This window comes from Pleurodeles waltl, chromosome 3_1 (assembly GCF_031143425.1).
Source record: "Pleurodeles waltl isolate 20211129_DDA chromosome 3_1, aPleWal1.hap1.20221129, whole genome shotgun sequence".
NCBI classification, from domain to species: domain Eukaryota; kingdom Metazoa; phylum Chordata; class Amphibia; order Caudata; family Salamandridae; genus Pleurodeles; species Pleurodeles waltl.
In genome coordinates, this window is record NC_090440.1 from 964,586,339 (window position 1) to 964,606,271 (window position 19,933).

The 19,933-nt window shown below is 45.2% G+C and overlaps 1 protein-coding gene across 1 annotated transcript in view; it reads right to left on the reverse strand.

The window, feature by feature from the left end:
• Nucleotides 1-16: 16 nt before the first annotated feature.
• Nucleotides 17-19,933, reverse strand: part of LOC138284827 (mucin-17-like) — a 94,963-nt gene continuing 75,046 nt past the window's right edge. Inside the window, exon 3 of the mRNA XM_069224013.1 lies at nucleotides 17-19,348. Coding sequence (XP_069080114.1) covers nucleotides 18-19,348 — 19,331 coding nt within the window. The 3' untranslated portion in view covers nucleotide 17. The remainder of the gene's footprint in view (nucleotides 19,349-19,933) is intronic.

A 19,933-nucleotide genomic window follows, 5' to 3' on the forward strand; every position in this document is an offset into this window, starting at 1 on the left:
GTGAACCCATTTGGTTGTCAGACTACAGTTGTAGAGTCAGATGTTTTTTTTGTTGAAATAGTTGGTTCCAGTGTTGCGGCTTCTGGTGTGGTTAACTCAATTGATGGTGGTAACATAGTGGTTTGATGAGGTGGTGGGGATGATGCAGCACTGGTTGCTGTTTCTTGTGGTGGTGGTGCTGTGATGATAAGCTCAGTCAGTATTTTCAGCTCTGTTGTGGTTTCTTCATGTGGAAATGGTGATGCCACTGAACTTGTTGACTTTGGTGATGGTGCTAACGTAGCTGTTTGCTTAGGTTGTGCTTCTGTAGTAGTCGATTCATTTGGTTGTGGGACTGTAGTCTCTGTGTCAGATGGTTTTATTGTAGCTGTTGACTTAGGTGGTGGGGTCCCTGATATGGTTGACTCATGTGAATGTTGTACTGTTGCGGTTTGCTCAGGTGGTGGGGGTGATGCTACTCTGGTTGTTGTGTTTTGTGGTGGTTGTGATGTGCTAAGCTCAGCCAGTGTTTGCAGCAGTGTTGTTGTGATTTCTTCATGAGGTGGTAGAGATGCTGTTTTAGTTGCTGACGTCAGTGATAGACCTAACATAGTGGTTGGATCAGGTTGTTCTGCTGTAGTAGTGACGTCATTTGGTTGTGGGACTGCAGTGGTTGAGTCAGGTGGTTGTATGGTTGTGGTAGCTGGCTCAGGTGGTGGTGCCTCTGGTTTGGTAGACTCAATTGATGGTGGTACCGTAGTGATTTGCTGAGTTGGTGGGGGTGATCCAGATCTGGTTGTTGCTTCTTGTGGTTTTGGTGGTGTCATGGTAAGCTCAGACAATGTTTGCAGCTGTATTGTTGTGGTTTCTTCATGTGGCTGTGATGATGCTACTGTAGTTGTTGGCTTAATTGATCCAGCAAATGTTGTAGTCGGCTTAGGTTGTTCTGCTGTAGTAGTCAATTCATGTGGTTGTTGGACTGTATTTGTTGCATCAAGAGGTTGTATTGTACTTGTTGACTTAGGTGGTGGGGCTGCTGATGTGGTTGACTTAAGTGATACTGGTACTATTGTAGTTTCCTCATGTTGCTTCGATGCTGCTGCTCTGGTTGTTGTTTCTTGTGGTTGTGATCCTGCAGAAGTTAACTCAGCCTGTGTTTGCAGCAGTGCTGTTGTGACTTCTTCATATTGTGGTGTTGAAGCTGCTATAGTTTTTGGTCTCAGTGATGGAGCTACCGTAGTTTGTAGCTCAGGTTGTACTGTTCCTGCAGTTGATTCATGTGATAGTGGTACTGCAGTGGTTGACTCAGGTGGTTGTGATGTTGTTCTGGTGGTTTGTTCGGGTGATGGTACTGCTGGTGTGGTTAACTTAAGTAATGGAGGTATTGTAGTTGCACTCTTAGTTGGTGAGAATGGAGCGGTAGAAATTAGCCCTGGGGGTGGTACTGTCATTGTGGTATGTTCAAGTGGTTGTGCTGGTGTGTCTGCTTTAGCAGTTGGCTCCAGTGTTGGAGCTAATATAGTGGTTACTCTAGTTTGTGCTCCCATAGTAATGAAACCATTTGGTTGTCGGACTACAGTTGTAGAGTCAGGTGTTTTTTTTGTTGAAGTAGTTGGTTCTAGTGTTGCGGCTTCTGGTGTGGTTAACTCAATTGATGGTGGTAACATAGTGGTTTGATGAGGTGGTGGGGATGATTCAGCACTGGTTGCTGTTTCTTCTGGTGGTGGTGCTGTGATGATAAGATCAGTCAGTTTTTTCAGCTCTGTTGTTGTGGTTTCTTCATGTGGCCATGGTGATGCTAGTGTACTGGTTGACTTTGGTGATGGCGCTAACGTTGCTGTTTGCTTAGGTTGTGCTTCTGTAGTAGTCGATTCATTTGGTTGTGGGACTGTAGTCTCTGTGTCAGATGGTTTTATTGTAGTTGTTGAGTTAGGTGGTGGGGTCCATGATATGGCTGACTCAAGTGAATGTTGTAGTGTTGCGGTTTGCTCAGGTGGTGGGGGTGATGCTACTCTGGTTGTTGTTTTTTGTGGTGGTTGTGTTGTGCTAAGCTCAGCCAGAGTTTGCAGCAGTGTTGTTGTGATTTCTTCATGAGGTGGTAGAGATGCTGCTTTAGTTGTTGACGTCAGTGATAGACCTAATGTAGTGGTTGGATCAGGTTGTTCTGCTGTAGTAGTGACATCATTTGGTTGTGGGACTGCAGTGGTTGAGTCAGGTGGTTGTATGGTTATAGTAGTTGGCTCAGGTGGTGGTGCCTCTGGTGTGGGTGACTCAATTGATGGTGGTACTGTAATGATTTGCTCAGTTGGTGGGGATGATGCAGATCTGGTTGTTGCTTCTTGTGGTTTTGGTAGTGTTGTGGTAAGCTCAGACAGTGTTTGCAGCTGTACTGTTGTGGTTTCTTCATGTGGCTGTGGTGATGCTACTGTAGTTGTTGGCTTCATTGATCGAACAAATGTTGTAGTCGGCCTAGGTTGTGCTGCTGTTGCAGTCAATTCATTTGGTTGTTGGCCTGTATTTGTTGCTTCGAGAGGTTCTATTGTACTTGTTGACTTAGGTGGTGGGGCTGCTGCTGTGGTTGACCTAAGTGATACAGGTACTATTGTAGTTTCCTCATGTTGCTTCGATGCTGCTGCTCTGGTTGTTGCTTCTTGTGGTTGTGATGATGCAGAGGTTATCTCAGCCAGTGTTTGCAGCAATGCTGTAGTGACTTCCGCATGTTGTGTTGTGGATGCTGCTATAGTTATTGGTCTCACTGATGGAGCTACCATAGTTTTTGACTCAGGTTGTGCTGTTCCTGCTGTTGATTCATGAGGTAGCGGTACTGTAGTGGTTGACTCAGGTGGTTGAGATGTTCTTCTGGTGGTTTGTTCAGGTGGTGATGCTGCTGGTGTGGTTAACTTAAGTAATAGAGGTATTGTAGTTGCACTCTTAGCTGGTGAGAATGAAGCTGTAGAAATTAGCCCAGGGGGTGGTACTGTCATTGTGGTATGTTCAACTGGTTGCACTGGTGTGTCTGCTTTAGCAGTTGGCTCCAGTGTTGGAGCTAATATAGTGGTTACTCTAGTTTGTGCTCCCATAGTAATGAACCCATTTGGTTGTCGGACTACAGTTGTAGAGTCAGGTGTTTTTTTTGTTGAAGTAGTTGGTTCTAGTGTTGCGGCTTCTGGTGTGGTTAACTCAATTGATGATGGTAACATAGTGGTTTGATGAGGTGGTGGGGATGATTCAGCACTGGTTGTTGCTTCTTGTGGTTTAGGTGGTGTCATGGTAAGCTCAGACAGTGTTTGCAGCTGTACTGTTGTGGTTTCTTCATGTGGCTGTGATGATGCTACTGTAGTTGTTGGCTTAATTGATCCAGCAAATGTTGTAGTCGGCTTAGGTTGTTCTGCTGTAGTAGTCAATTCATGTGGTTGTTGGACTGTATTTGTTGCATCAAGAGGTTGTATTGTACTTGTTGACTTAGGTGGTGGGGCTGCTGGTGTGGTTGACTTAAGTGATACTGGTACTATTGTAGTTTCCTCATGTTGCTTTGATGCTGCTGCTCTGGTTGTTGTTTCTTGTGGTTGTGATTCTGCAGAAGTTAACTCAGCCTGTGTTTGCAGCAGTGTTGTTGTGACTTCTTCATATTGTGGTGTTGAAGCTGCTATAGTTTTTGGTCTCACAAATGGAGCTACCGTAGTTTGTGGCTCAGGTTGTGCTGCTCCTGCAGTTGATTCATGTGATAGTGGTACTGCAGTGGTTGACTCAGGTGGTTGTGATGTTGTTCTGGTGGTTTGTTCGGGTGATGGTACTGCTGGTGTGGTTAACTTAAGTAATAGAGGTATTGTAGTTGTACTCTTAGCTGGTGAGAATGGAGCTGTAGAAATTAGCCCAGGGGGTGGTACTGTCATTGTGGTATGTTCAAGTGGTTGTGCTGGTGTGTCTGCTTTAGCAGTTGGCTCCAGTGTTGGAGCTAATATAGTGGTTATTCTAGTTTGTGCTCCCATAGTAATGAAACCATTTGGTTGTCGGACTACAGTTGTAGAGTCACGTGTTTTTTTTGTTGAAGTAGTTGGTTCTAGTGTTGCGGCTTCTGGTGTGGTTAACTCAATTGATGGTGGTAACATAGTGGTTTGATGAGGTGGAGGGGATGATTCAGCACTGGTTGCTGTTTCTTGTGGTGGTGGTGCTGTGATGATAAGATCAGTCAGTTTTTTCAGCTCTGTTGTTGTGGTTTCTTCATGTGGCCATGGTGATGCTAGTGTACTGGTTGACTTTGGTGATGGCGCTAACGTTGCTGTTTGCTTAGGTTGTGCTTCTGTAGTAGTCGATTCATTTGGTTGTGGGACTGTAGTCACTGTGTCAGATGGTTTTATTGTAGTTGTTGACTTAGGTGGTGGGGTCCATGATATGGCTGACTCCAGTGAATGTTGTAGTGTTGCGGTTTGCTCAGGTGGTGAGGGTGATGCTACTCGGGTTGTTGTTTTTTGTGGTGGTTGTGTTGTGCTAAGCTCAGCCAGAGTTTGCAGCAGTGTTGTTGTGATTTCTTCATGAGGTGGTAGAGATGCTGTTTTAGTTGTTGACGTCAGTGATAGACCTAATGTAGTGGTTGGATCAGGTTGTTCTGCTGTAGTAGTGACGTCATTTGGTTGTGGGACTGCAGTGGTTGAGTCAGGTGGTTGTATGGTTATAGTAGTTGGCTCAGGTGGTGGTGCCTCTGGTGTGGGTGACTCAATTGATGGCGGTACTGTAATGATTTGCTGAGTTGGTGGGGATGATGCAGATCTGGTTGTTGCTTCTTGTGGTTTTGGTAGTGTCGTGGTAAGCTCAGACAGTGTTTGCAGCTGTACTGTTGTGGTTTCTTCATGTGGCTGTGGTGATGCTACTGTGGTTGTTGGCTTCATTGATCGAACAAATGTTGTAGTCGGCCTAGGTTGTGCTGCTGTAGCAGTCAATTCATTTGGTTGTTGGCCTGTATTTGTTGCTTCAAGAGGTTCTATTGTACTTGTTGACTTAGGTGGTGGGGCTGCTGCTGTGGTTGACTTAAGTGATACTGGTACTATTGTAGTTTCCTCATGTTGCTTCGATGCTGCTGCTCTGGTTGTTGCTCCTTGTGGTTGTGATCCTGCAGAAGTTAACTCAGCCTGTGTTTGCAGCAGTGCTGTTGTGACTTCTTCATATTGTGGTGTTGAAGCTGCTATAGTTTTTGGTCTCAGTGATGGAGCTACCGTAGTTTGTAGCTCAGGTTGTACTGTTCCTGCAGTTGATTCATGTGATAGTGGTACTGCAGTGGTTGACTCAGGTGGTTGTGATGTTGTTCTGGTGGTTTGTTCGGGTGATGGTACTGCTGGTGTGGTTAACTTAAGTAATGGAGGTATTGTAGTTGCACTCTTAGTTGGTGAGAATGGAGCGGTAGAAATTAGCCCTGGGGGTGGTACTGTCATTGTGGTATGTTCAAGTGGTTGTGCTGGTGTGTCTGCTTTTGCAGTTGGCTCCAGTGTTGGAGCTAATATAGTGGTTACTCTAGTTTGTGCTCCCATAGTAATGAAACCATTTGGTTGTCGGACTACAGTTGTAGAGTCAGGTGTTTTTTTTGTTGAAGTAGTTGGTTCTAGTGTTGCGGCTTCTGGTGTGGTTAACTCAATTGATGGTGGTAACATAGTGGTTTGATGAGGTGGTGGGGATGATTCAGCACTGGTTGCTGTTTCTTCTGGTGGTGGTGCTGTGATGATAAGATCAGTCAGTTTTTTCAGCTCTGTTGTGGTTTCTTCATGTGGCCATGGTGATGCTAGTGTACTGGTTGACTTTGGTGATGGCGCTAACGTTGCTGTTTGCTTAGGTTGTGCTTCTGTAGTAGTCGATTCATTTGGTTGTGGGACTGTAGTCTCTGTGTCAGATGGTTTTATTGTAGTTGTTGAGTTAGGTGGTGGGGTCCATGATATGGCTGACTCAAGTGAATGTTGTAGTGTTGCGGTTTGCTCAGGTGGTGGGGGTGATGCTACTCTGGTTGTTGTTTTTTGTGGTGGTTGTGTTGTGCTAAGCTCAGCCAGAGTTTGCAGCAGTGTTGTTGTGATTTCTTCATGAGGTGGTAGAGATGCTGCTTTAGTTGTTGACGTCAGTGATAGACCTAATGTAGTGGTTGGATCAGGTTGTTCTGCTGTAGTAGTGACATCATTTGGTTGTGGGACTGCAGTGGTTGAGTCAGGTGGTTGTATGGTTATAGTAGTTGGCTCAGGTGGTGGTGCCTCTGGTGTGGGTGACTCAATTGATGGTGGTACTGTAATGATTTGCTCAGTTGGTGGGGATGATGCAGATCTGGTTGTTGCTTCTTGTGGTTTTGGTAGTGTTGTGGTAAGCTCAGACAGTGTTTGCAGCTGTACTGTTGTGGTTTCTTCATGTGGCTGTGGTGATGCTACTGTAGTTGTTGGCTTCATTGATCGAACAAATGTTGTAGTCGGCCTAGGTTGTGCTGCTGTTGCAGTCAATTCATTTGGTTGTTGGCCTGTATTTGTTGCTTCGAGAGGTTCTATTGTACTTGTTGACTTAGGTGGTGGGGCTGCTGCTGTGGTTGACCTAAGTGATACAGGTACTATTGTAGTTTCCTCATGTTGCTTCGATGCTGCTGCTCTGGTTGTTGCTTCTTGTGGTTGTGATGATGCAGAGGTTATCTCAGCCAGTGTTTGCAGCAATGCTGTAGTGACTTCCGCATGTTGTGTTGTGGATGCTGCTATAGTTATTGGTCTCACTGATGGAGCTACCATAGTTTTTGACTCAGGTTGTGCTGTTCCTGCTGTTGATTCATGAGGTAGCGGTACTGTAGTGGTTGACTCAGGTGGTTGAGATGTTCTTCTGGTGGTTTGTTCAGGTGGTGATGCTGCTGGTGTGGTTAACTTAAGTAATAGAGGTATTGTAGTTGCACTCTTAGCTGGTGAGAATGAAGCTGTAGAAATTAGCCCAGGGGGTGGTACTGTCATTGTGGTATGTTCAACTGGTTGCACTGGTGTGTCTGCTTTAGCAGTTGGCTCCAGTGTTGGAGCTAATATAGTGGTTACTCTAGTTTGTGCTCCCATAGTAATGAACCCATTTGGTTGTCGGACTACAGTTGTAGAGTCAGGTGTTTTTTTTGTTGAAGTAGTTGGTTCTAGTGTTGCGGCTTCTGGTGTGGTTAACTCAATTGATGATGGTAACATAGTGGTTTGATGAGGTGGTGGGGATGATTCAGCACTGGTTGTTGCTTCTTGTGGTTTAGGTGGTGTCATGGTAAGCTCAGACAGTGTTTGCAGCTGTACTGTTGTGGTTTCTTCATGTGGCTGTGATGATGCTACTGTAGTTGTTGGCTTAATTGATCCAGCAAATGTTGTAGTCGGCTTAGGTTGTTCTGCTGTAGTAGTCAATTCATGTGGTTGTTGGACTGTATTTGTTGCATCAAGAGGTTGTATTGTACTTGTTGACTTAGGTGGTGGGGCTGCTGGTGTGGTTGACTTAAGTGATACTGGTACTATTGTAGTTTCCTCATGTTGCTTTGATGCTGCTGCTCTGGTTGTTGTTTCTTGTGGTTGTGATTCTGCAGAAGTTAACTCAGCCTGTGTTTGCAGCAGTGTTGTTGTGACTTCTTCATATTGTGGTGTTGAAGCTGCTATAGTTTTTGGTCTCACAAATGGAGCTACCGTAGTTTGTGGCTCAGGTTGTGCTGCTCCTGCAGTTGATTCATGTGATAGTGGTACTGCAGTGGTTGACTCAGGTGGTTGTGATGTTGTTCTGGTGGTTTGTTCGGGTGATGGTACTGCTGGTGTGGTTAACTTAAGTAATAGAGGTATTGTAGTTGTACTCTTAGCTGGTGAGAATGGAGCTGTAGAAATTAGCCCAGGGGGTGGTACTGTCATTGTGGTATGTTCAAGTGGTTGTGCTGGTGTGTCTACTTTAGTAGTTGGCTCCAGTGTTGGAGCTAATATAGTGGTTACTCTAGTTTGTGCTCCCATAGTAGTGAACCCATTTGGTTGTCGGACTACAGTTGTAGAGTCAGGTGTTTTTTTTGTTGAAGTAGTTGGTTCTAGTCTTGCGGCTTCTGGTGTGGTTAACTCAATTGACGGTGGTAACATAGTGGTTTGATGAGGTGGTGGGGATGATTCAGCACTGGTTGCTGTTTCTTCTGGTGGTGGTGCTGTGATGATAAGATCAGTCAGTTTTTTCAGCTCTGTTGTTGTGGTTTCTTCATGTGGCCATGGTGATGCTAGTGTACTGGTTGACTTTGGTGATGGCGCTAACGTTGCTGTTTGCTTAGGTTGTGCTTCTGTAGTAGTCGATTCATTTGGTTGTGGGACTGTAGTCTCTGTGTCAGATGGTTTTATTGTAGTTGTTGAGTTAGGTGGTGGGGTCCATGATATGGCTGACTCAAGTGAATGTTGTAGTGTTGCGGTTTGCTCAGGTGGTGGGGGTGATGCTACTCTGGTTGTTGTTTTTTGTGGTGGTTGTGTTGTGCTAAGCTCAGCCAGAGTTTGCAGCAGTGTTGTTGTGATTTCTTCATGAGGTGGTAGAGATGCTGCTTTAGTTGTTGACGTCAGTGATAGACCTAATGTAGTGGTTGGATCAGGTTGTTCTGCTGTAGTAGTGACATCATTTGGTTGTGGGACTGCAGTGGTTGAGTCAGGTGGTTGTATGGTTATAGTAGTTGGCTCAGGTGGTGGTGCCTCTGGTGTGGGTGACTCAATTGATGGTGGTACTGTAATGATTTGCTCAGTTGGTGGGGATGATGCAGATCTGGTTGTTGCTTCTTGTGGTTTTGGTAGTGTTGTGGTAAGCTCAGACAGTGTTTGCAGCTGTACTGTTGTGGTTTCTTCATGTGGCTGTGGTGATGCTACTGTAGTTGTTGGCTTCATTGATCGAACAAATGTTGTAGTCGGCCTAGGTTGTGCTGCTGTTGCAGTCAATTCATTTGGTTGTTGGCCTGTATTTGTTGCTTCGAGAGGTTCTATTGTACTTGTTGACTTAGGTGGTGGGGCTGCTGCTGTGGTTGACCTAAGTGATACAGGTACTATTGTAGTTTCCTCATGTTGCTTCGATGCTGCTGCTCTGGTTGTTGCTTCTTGTGGTTGTGATGATGCAGAGGTTATCTCAGCCAGTGTTTGCAGCAATGCTGTAGTGACTTCCGCATGTTGTGTTGTGGATGCTGCTATAGTTATTGGTCTCACTGATGGAGCTACCATAGTTTTTGACTCAGGTTGTGCTGTTCCTGCTGTTGATTCATGAGGTAGCGGTACTGTAGTGGTTGACTCAGGTGGTTGAGATGTTCTTCTGGTGGTTTGTTCAGGTGGTGATGCTGCTGGTGTGGTTAACTTAAGTAATAGAGGTATTGTAGTTGCACTCTTAGCTGGTGAGAATGAAGCTGTAGAAATTAGCCCAGGGGATGGTACTGTCATTGTGGTATGTTCAACTGGTTGCACTGGTGTGTCTGCTTTAGCAGTTGGCTCCAGTGTTGGAGCTAATATAGTGGTTACTCTAGTTTGTGCTCCCATAGTAATGAACCCATTTGGTTGTCGGACTACAGTTGTAGAGTCAGGTGTTTTTTTTGTTGAAGTAGTTGGTTCTAGTGTTGCGGCTTCTGGTGTGGTTAACTCAATTGATGATGGTAACATAGTGGTTTGATGAGGTGGTGGGGATGATTCAGCACTGGTTGTTGCTTCTTGTGGTTTAGGTGGTGTCATGGTAAGCTCAGACAGTGTTTGCAGCTGTACTGTTGTGGTTTCTTCATGTGGCTGTGATGATGCTACTGTAGTTGTTGGCTTAATTGATCCAGCAAATGTTGTAGTCGGCTTAGGTTGTTCTGCTGTAGTAGTCAATTCATGTGGTTGTTGGACTGTATTTGTTGCATCAAGAGGTTGTATTGTACTTGTTGACTTAGGTGGTGGGGCTGCTGGTGTGGTTGACTTAAGTGATACTGGTACTATTGTAGTTTCCTCATGTTGCTTTGATGCTGCTGCTCTGGTTGTTGTTTCTTGTGGTTGTGATTCTGCAGAAGTTAACTCAGCCTGTGTTTGCAGCAGTGTTGTTGTGACTTCTTCATATTGTGGTGTTGAAGCTGCTATAGTTTTTGGTCTCACAAATGGAGCTACCGTAGTTTGTGGCTCAGGTTGTGCTGCTCCTGCAGTTGATTCATGTGATAGTGGTACTGCAGTGGTTGACTCAGGTGGTTGTGATGTTGTTCTGGTGGTTTGTTCGGGTGATGGTACTGCTGGTGTGGTTAACTTAAGTAATAGAGGTATTGTAGTTGTACTCTTAGCTGGTGAGAATGGAGCTGTAGAAATTAGCCCAGGGGGTGGTACTGTCATTGTGGTATGTTCAAGTGGTTGTGCTGGTGTGTCTGCTTTAGCAGTTGGCTCCAGTGTTGGAGCTAATATAGTGGTTACTCTAGTTTGTGCTCCCATAGTAATGAAACCATTTGGTTGTCGGACTACAGTTGTAGAGTCACGTGTTTCTTTTGTTGAAGTAGTTGGTTCTAGTGTTGCGGCTTCTGGTGTGGTTAACTCAATTGATGGTGGTAACATAGTGGTTTGATGAGGTGGAGGGGATGATTCAGCACTGGTTGCTGTTTCTTGTGGTGGTGGTGCTGTGATGATAAGATCAGTCAGTTTTTTCAGCTCTGTTGTTGTGGTTTCTTCATGTGGCCATGGTGATGCTAGTGTACTGGTTGACTTTGGTGATGGCGCTAACGTTGCTGTTTGCTTAGGTTGTGCTTCTGTAGTAGTCGATTCATTTGGTTGTGGGACTGTAGTCAGTGTGTCAGATGGTTTTATTGTAGTTGTTGACTTAGGTGGTGGGGTCCATGATATGGCTGACTCCAGTGAATGTTGTAGTGTTGCGGTTTGCTCAGGTGGTGAGGGTGATGCTACTCGGGTTGTTGTTTTTTGTGGTGGTTGTGTTGTGCTAAGCTCAGCCAGAGTTTGCAGCAGTGTTGTTGTGATTTCTTCATGAGGTGGTAGAGATGCTGTTTTAGTTGTTGACGTCAGTGATAGACCTAATGTAGTGGTTGGATCAGGTTGTTCTGCTGTAGTAGTGACGTCATTTGGTTGTGGGACTGCAGTGGTTGAGTCAGGTGGTTGTATGGTTATAGTAGTTGGCTCAGGTGGTGGTGCCTCTGGTGTGGGTGACTCAATTGATGGCGGTACTGTAATGATTTGCTGAGTTGGTGGGGATGATGCAGATCTGGTTGTTGCTTCTTGTGGTTTTGGTAGTGTCGTGGTAAGCTCAGACAGTGTTTGCAGCTGTACTGTTGTGGTTTCTTCATGTGGCTGTGGTGATGCTACTGTGGTTGTTGGCTTCATTGATCGAACAAATGTTGTAGTCGGCCTAGGTTGTGCTGCTGTAGCAGTCAATTCATTTGGTTGTTGGCCTGTATTTGTTGCTTCAAGAGGTTCTATTGTACTTGTTGACTTAGGTGGTGGGGCTGCTGCTGTGGTTGACTTAAGTGATACTGGTACTATTGTAGTTTCCTCATGTTGCTTCGATGCTGCTGCTCTGGTTGTTGCTTCTTGTGGTTGTGATGCTGCAGAGGTTATCTCAGCCAGTGTTTGCAGCAATGCTGTTGTGACTTCCTCATGTTGTGTTGTGGATGCTGCAATAGTTATTGGTCTCACTGATGGAGCTACCATAGTTTTTGACTCAGGTTGTGCTGTTCCTGCTGTTGATTCATGAGGTAGCGGTACTGTAGTGGTTGACTCAGGTGGTTGAGATGTTCTTCTGGTGGTTTGTTCAGGTGGTGATGCTGCTGGTGTGGTTAACTTAAGTAATGGAGGTGTTGTAGTTGTAGTCTTAGCTGGTGAGAATGGAGCTGTAGAAATTAGCCCAGTCGGTTGTACTGTCATTGTGGTATGTTCAAGTGGTTGTGCTGGTGTGTCTACTTTAGTAGTTGGCTCCAGTGTTGGAGCTAATATAGTGGTTACTCTAGTTTGTGCTCCCATAGTAGTGAACCCATTTGGTTGTCGGACTACAGTTGTAGAGTCAGGTGTTTTTTTTGTTGAAGTAGTTGGTTCTAGTCTTGCGGCTTCTGGTGTGGTTAACTCAATTGATGGTGGTAACATAGTGGTTTGATGAGGTGGTGGGGATGATGCAGCACTGGTTGCTGTTTCTTGTGGTGGTGGTGCTGTGATGATAAGATCAGTCTGTTTTTTCAGCTCTGTTGTTGTGGTTTCTTCATGTGGCCATGGTGATGCTAGTGTACTGGTTGACTTTGGTGATGGCGCTAACGTTACTGTTTGCTTAGGTTGTGCTTCTGTAGTAGTCGATTCATTAGGAAGTGTGACTGTAGTCCCTGTGTCAGATGGTTTTATTGTAGTTGTTGACTTAGGTGGTGGGGTCCATGATATGGCTGACTCAAGTGAATGTTGTACTGTTGCGGTTTGCTCAGGTGGTGGGGGTGATGCTACTCTGGTTGTTGTTTTTTGTGGTGGTTGTGTTGTGCTAAGCTCAGCGAGAGTTTGCAGCAGTGTTGTTGAGATTTCTTCATGAGGTGGTATAGATGCTGCTTTAGTTGTTGACGTCAGTGATAGACCTAATGTAGTGGCTGGATCAGGTTGTTCTGCTGTAGTAGTGACGTCATTTGGTTGTGAGACTGCAGTGGTTGAGTCAGGTGGTTGTATGGTAATAGTAGGTGGCTCAGGTGGTGGTGCCTCTGGTGTGGGTGACTCAATTGATGGTGGTACTGTAATGATTTGCTGAGTTGGTGGAGATGATGTAGATCTGGTTGTTGCTTCTTGTGGTTTTGGTAGTGTCGTGGTAAGCTCAGACAGTGTTTGCAGCTGTACTGTTGTGGTTTCTTCATGTGGTTGTGGTGATGCTACTGTGGTTGTTGGCTTCATTGATCGAACAAATGTTGTAGTCGGCCTAGGTTGTGCTGCTGTAGCAGTCAATTCATTTGGTTGTTGGCCTGTATTTGTTGCTTCGAGAGGTTCTATTGTACTTGTTGACTTAGGTGGTGGGGCTGCTGCTGTGGTTGACTTAAGTGATACTGGTACTATTGTAGTTTCCTCATGTTGCTTCAATGCTGCTGCTCTGATTGTTGCTTCTTGTGGTTGTGATGCTGCAGAGGTTATCTCAGCCAGTGTTTGCAGCAATGCTGTTGTGACTTCCTCATGTTGTGTTGTGGATGCTGCTATAGTTATTGGTCTCACTGATGGAGCTACCATAGTTTTTGACTCAGGTTGTGCTGTTCCTGCTGTTGATTCATGAGGTAGCGGTACTGTAGTGGTTGACTCAGGTGGTTGAGATGTTCTTCTGGTGGTTTCTTCAGGTGGTGATGCTGCTGGTGTGGTTAACTTAAGTAATGGAGGTGTTGTAGTTGTAGTCTTAGCTGGTGAGAATGGAGCTATAGAAATTAGCCCAGTGGGTGGTACTGTCATTGTGGTATGTTCAAGTGGTTGTGCTGGTGTGTCTACTTTAGTAGTTGGCTCCAGTGTTGGAGCTAATATAGTGGTTACTCTAGTTTGTGCTCCCATAGTAGTGAACCCATTTGGTTGTCGGACTACAGTTGTAGAGTCAGGTGTTTTTTTTGTTGAAGTAGTTGGTTCTAGTGTTGCGGCTTCTGGTGTGGTTAACTCAATTGATGGTGGTAACATAGTGGTTTGATGAGGTGGTGGGGATGATGCAGCACTGGTTGCTGTTTCTTGTGGTGGTGGTGCTGTGATGATAAGATCAGTCCGTTTTTTCAGCTCTGTTGTTGTGGTTTCTTCATGTGGCCATGGTGATGCTAGTGTACTGGTTGACTTTGGTGATGGCGCTAACGTTACTGTTTGCTTAGGTTGTGCTTCTGTAGTAGTAGATTCATTTGGATGTGGGACTGTAGTCCCTGTGTCAGATGGTTTTATTGTAGTTGTTGACTTAGGTGGTGGGGTCCATGATATGGCTGACTCAAGTGAATGTTGTACTGTTGCGGTTTGCTCAGGTGGTGGGGGGGATGCTACTCTGATTGTTGTTTTTTGTGGTGGTTGTGTTGTGCTAAGCTCAGCGAGAGTTTGCAGCAGTGTTGTTGTGATTTCTTCATGAGGTGGTAGAGATGCTGCTTTAGTTGTTGACGTCAGTGATAGACCTAATGTAGTGGTTGGATCAGGTTGTTCTGCTGTAGTAGTGACGTCATTTGGTTGTGAGACTGCAGTGGTTGAGTCAGGTGGTTGTATGGTTATAGTAGTTGGCTCAGGTGGTGGTGCCTCTGGTGTGGGTGACTCAATTGATGGCGGTACTGTAGTGATTTGCTGAGTTGGTGGGGATGATGCAGATCTGGTTGTTGCTTCTTGTGGTTTTGGTGGTGTCGTGGTAAGCTCAGACAGTGTTTGCAGCTGTACTGTTGTGGTTTCTTCATGTGGCTGTGGTGATGCTACTGTAGTTGTTGGCTTCATTGATCGAACAAATGTTGTAGTCGGCCTAGGTTGTGCTGCTGTAGCAGTCAATTCATTTGGTTGTTGGCCTGTATTTGTTGCTTCAAGAGGTTCTATTGTACTTGTTGACTCAGGTGGTGGGGCTGCTGCTGTGGTTGACTTAAGTGATACTGGTACTATTGTAGTTTCCTCATGTTGCTTCGATGCTGCTGCTCTGGTTGTTGCTTCTTGTGGTTGTGATGATGCAGAGGTTATCTCAGCCAGTGTTTGCAGCAATGCTGTTGTGACTTCGTCATGTTGTGTTGTGGATGCTGCTATAGTTATTGGTCTCACTGATGGAGCTACCATAGTTTTTGACTCAGGTTGTGCTGTTCCTGCTGTTGATTCATGAGGTAGCGGTACTGTAGTGGTTGACTCAGGTGGTTGAGATGTTCTTCTGGTGGTTTGTTCAGGTGGTGATGCTGCTGGTGTGGTTAACTTATGTAATGGAGGTGTTGTAGTTGTAGTCTTAGCTGGTGAGAATGAAGCTGTAGAAATTAGCCCAGTGGGTGGTACTGTCATTGTGGTATGTTCAAGTGGTTGTGCTGGTGTGTCTACTTTAGTAGTTGGCTCCAGTGTTGGAGCTAATATAGTGGTTACTCTAGTGTGTGCTCCCATAGTAGTGAACCCATTTGGTTGTCGGACTACAGTTGTAGAGTCAGGTGTTTTTTTTGTTGAAATAGTTGGTTCCAGTGTTGCGGATTCTGGTGTGGTTAACTCAATTGATGGTGGTAACATAGTGGTTTGATGAGGTGGTGGGGATGATGCAGCACTAGTTGCTGTTTCTTGTGGTGGCGGTGCTGTGATGATAAGCTCAGTCAGTATTTTCAGCTCTGTTGTTGTGGTTTCTTCATGTGGCCATGGTGATGCTACTGAACTTGTTGACTTTGGTGATGGTGCTAATGTGGCTGTTTGCTTAGGTTGTACTTCTGTAGTAGTCGATTCATTTGGTTGTGGGACTGTAGTCCCTGTGTCAGATGGTTTTATTGTAGCTGTTGACTTAGGTGGTGGGGTCCCTGATATGGTTGACTCAAGTGAATGTTGTACTGTTGCGGTTTGCTCAGGTGGTGGGGGTGATGCTACCCTGGTTGTTGTTTTTTGTGGTGGTAGTGGTGTGCTAAGCTCAGCCAGTGTTTGCAGCAGTGTTGTTGTGATTTCTTCATGAGGTGGTAGAGATGCTGTTTTAGCTGCTGATGTCAGTGATAGACCTAACGTAGTGGTTGGATCAGGTTGTTCTGCTGTAGTAGTGACGTCATTTGGTTGTGGGACTGCAGTGGTTGAGTCAGGTGGTTGTATGGTTGTAGTAGTTGGCTCAGGTGATGGTGCCTCTGGAGTGGTAGACTCAATTGATGGTGGTACCGTAGTGATTTGCTGAGTTGGTGGGGATGATGCAGATCTGGTTGTTGCATCTTGTGGTTTTGGTGGTGTTATGGTAAGCTCAGACAGTGTTTGCAGCTGTACTGTTGTGGTTTCTTCATGTGGCTGTGGTGATGCTACTGTAGTTGTTGGCTTCATTGATCCAGCAAATGTTGTAGTCGGCTTAGGTTGTTCTGCTGTAGTAGTCAATTCATGTTGTTGTTGGACTGTATTGGTTGCATCAAGAGGTTGTATTGTACTTGTTGACTTAGGTGGTGGGGCTGCTGGTGTGGTTGACTTAAGTGATACTGGTACTATTGTAGTTTCCTCATGTTGCTTCGATGCTGCTGCTCTGGTTGTTGCTTCTTGTGGTTGTGATCCCGCAGAAGTTATCTCAGCCAGTGTTTGCAGCAATGCTGTTGTGACTTCTTCAGGTTGTGGTGTGGATTCTGCTATAGTTATTGGTCTCTCTGATGGAGCTACCATAGTTTTTGACTCAGGTTGTGCTGTTCCTGCTGTTGATTCATGAGGTAGCGGTACTGTAGTGGTTGACTCAGGTGGTTGTGATGTTCCTCTGGTGGTTTGTTCAGGTGGTGATACTGCTGGTGTGGTTAACTTAAGTAATGGAGGTGTTGTAGTCTTAGCTGGTGAGAATGGACCTGTAGAAATTAGCCCAGGGGTTGGTACTGTCATCGTGGTATGTTCAAGTGGTTGTGCTGGTGTGTCTGCTTTAGTAGTTGGCTCCAGTGTTGGAGCTAATATAGTGGTTACTCTAGTGTGTGCTCCCATAGTAGTGAACCCATTTGGTTTTCGGACTACAGTTGTAGAGTCAGGTGTTTTTTTTGTTGAAGTAGTTGGTTGCGGTGTTGCGGCTTCTGGTGTGGTTAACTCGATTGGTGGTGGTAACATAGTGGTTTGATGAGGTGATGGGGATGATGCAGCACTGGTTGCTGTTTCTTGTGGTGGTGCTGCTGTGATGATAAGCTCAGTCAGTATTTTCAGCTCTGTTGTTGTGGTTTCTTCATGTGGCCATGGTGATGCTACTGAACTGGTTGACTTTGGTGATGGTGCTAACGTAGCTGTTTGCTTAGTTTGTGCTTCTGTAGTAATCAATTCATTTGGTTGTGGGCCTGTAGTCCCTGTGTCAGATGGCTTTATTGTAGTTGTTAATTTAGTTGGTGGAGTCGTTGATATGGTTGACTCAAGTGAATGTGGTACTGTTGCGGTTTGTTTAGGTGGTGGGGGCGATGCCACTCTGGTTTTTGTTGTTTGTGGGGGTTGTGCTGTGATGCTAAGCTCAACCAGTGTTTGCAGCATTGCTGTTGTGATTTCTTCATGTGGTGGCAGAGATGCTGTTTTAGTTGTTGACTTCAGTGCTAGCACTAATGTAGTGGTTGGCTCAGGCTGTACTGCAGTAGTAATTGATGGTACTATGGATGCTGACTCAGGCATCTGTGGTATTGATGTGGTGATTAGCTCAGGTAAAAGTGCTGCTGGGGTGGTTAACTTATAATTTGGTAGTGTTGAAGTGGTTTGATGAGCTGGTGAGGATGGAGCTGTGGAGATCATCCCTTGGGATAGCACTGCAATTGTGGTTGGTTGTGCTGGTGTTTCTGCTTTATTAGTTGGCTCCACTGTTAGAGCTAATTTAGCCGTTGTCCTAGGTTGTACTGCTGCAGTAGTTAATTCATTTGGTTGACTAATTGTAGTAATTACCTCAGATGGTTGTTTTGTTGTAGTTGTTTGCTCAGGCGGTGGGGCCAATGGTGTGTTTAACTCAGGTGGTGGTGGTAATGTAGTAGCTTTCTCATGTGGTGGGAATGTTGCTGCTCTGGTTATTGTTTTTTGTGGTGGTTGTGCTGTTGCGGTAAGCTCAGCCAGTGTTTGCAGTTGTGCTTCTGTGGTTTTTTCATGTGTTTGTGATGCTTCTACTATAATTGTTTGCTTCAGTGGTGTAGCTAAAGCTGTGGCTGGCTCAGGTTGCGCTGCAGTTTTAGTGAATTCATTGGGTTGTGAGATTGTAGTTGTTGCATCAAGTTGCTGTATTGTTTTAGTAGGTGACTCAGGTGAAAGGGCCATTTGTGTGGTTGACTTAAGCAATTTTGGTCCCTCAGTGTTTTGTGTAGGTGGTGGGGCTGATGTTTTAGTGATTAGCCCAGCAGGTGATGCTGCCGTTGTGGCTGTATTAGATGGTGACAATTTTTCCGTAGTGGTTGCTGTTGGTGTAGATCCTGGCACAGTATTGAGTGACTCAACTATAGGGGAGGCTGCTGTAGGTATCAGCGTGACTGATGATGGTATTTCTGTAGTGAATGGCCTAAGTAGTGGTGCTTCTTTAGTTGTTGACTCTTGTCTTGGTTGTGGTATTGAAGTGGTTTGTCCAGGTGGTAATAACGTAGTAATGGGATCAGGGGGGAGTGCTACTGTGGTTGTCATTTTATGTAAATGCTGTGCTGTGGTGCGCTCAGATGGTGGTTGAGGTGGTGCTGTCACGGTTGACTGTGATGGTGGTGATATTGTGGTAGTTTGCACCAGCGGGGATGCTGCTTTGGGAGTTTGTTTAGGTGATGGTGCTGCTGTGGTGGCTGGATGAGGTGGTGATAGTGATGCTGTAGTTGTTTCCTCTGACGGTACTGCTGATGTGATGTTCGACAGAAACAGGACTGCTGATGTTGTGTTAGGCTTAGGCAGTGGGCCTAATGTTTTGGGTGGCTCTGGAACTGCTACAGTTGTTGGATCAATGTTTGGCATTGTTGCTGCTGTGGACACTTTTGGTGTTATTGTTGTGCTTGTATGAGAATGTGTTGACACTGTAGTACTTGGCTCAGGTGGTAGTGTTACAGTAGTGCTTGGGTTCAGTGGTGTTGTTGTAAGCTTAGGCAGTGCAGATGACTTAGTGGTCAGCACAGGTAGTGGTACTTTTGTGGTGGTCACTGGTAGTGGTATTGATTGGTTCAGTTCTGATGATGTTGTTGTGGTTGTTAGTGGCTCTGTGGCCTTTGTTGTGGGTATTGGCACTGGCATTGTTGTAGCTGTTGCTGGTGTTGTTTTTGACACAGGGATTGTTTTGAAATGAGATAGTGCAACAGTTGTGCTTGTCTTAGGTGGAGATGCTGTTGTGGTAAGTTGAGGTCTCGGAGAGGCTTTAGTCATTGTAAGACGTGGCAGCTCTGTAGTGGTTCTTGTTTGCTGTGGCATAATCGTTGCTTGGTGTGGCATTGTGGGTGCCTTTGAGCTTGTTGTTGGGTATGTTGTAATAGATTTTGATGGTAATGGGGTTGTTTCGATAGCAGCTGGCACTGACTTTGTTGTTGGTTTTGTTGTTGTCATTGAGTTGGTTGTTGGAATCAATCTACTGACTAACTTTGGTAAAGATGTTGCAATAGTGCTTTGCTCATGAGGCAGTGTTGTTGTTAGCTTAGTTAGGTGAGATTCTTTAGTGGTTGGGATAGGTGGACGCGTAGTGGTTTTTTTTGGTGTTGTTGTTGGCTTTCTTGTTGTGGTTGTTGTTGGCTCTCGTATTGTTGTGGGTATTGGCTTTTTTGTTGTTGTTGTTGTTGTTGGTTCTGGCGTGGTTGTTGTTGCCACAGGTACAGTAGGTATAGGATTAAGTGTAGTACTGTGTGGATCTGAAAGGTAAAGACAAGGTTAGATTAAACAAAAGGAGTGTCTTTGGCCCATTCACATAACAGAATTACACTATTAAATGCCTCAGCATTGCAGAACTAGACCATGAATTTATGTGAAAAAGGTCAGCCAAATGTATTCTTTTCTGATCCTGTTCAGTATGGCAATGATATACATGTCAGACCCAGTCCTGATCTAAATGGATTTGGAAGGGCCATTTGAAATAAGGCAAGCAACCAACTCCATGTACATTGGTGCTTGCCGTGCAGACAGTGTTTTCCCACATGTAGAGCTTTGAGCAACTCCTCCATCAGGAAAACCACCACCCTCATAAATGACAGGTGTGCAATTTATCATATACATACAGGGAAATTAAATTCTTCCTGTAGGAAAGTACCATCTTTCTTAGCATGTTACCTCCAATTTTTACCTGTATGTCAGTATGTTTTACCTGTCTCACTGGGATCCTACTGGTCAGGACCCCAGTGCTCATAGTTTGTGGCCTAATGTGTGTGTTGTCAGTAGTGCTTAACTGTGTCACTGAAGTTCTGCTAACCAGACTTCAGTGCTTATGCTCTCTCTGCTTC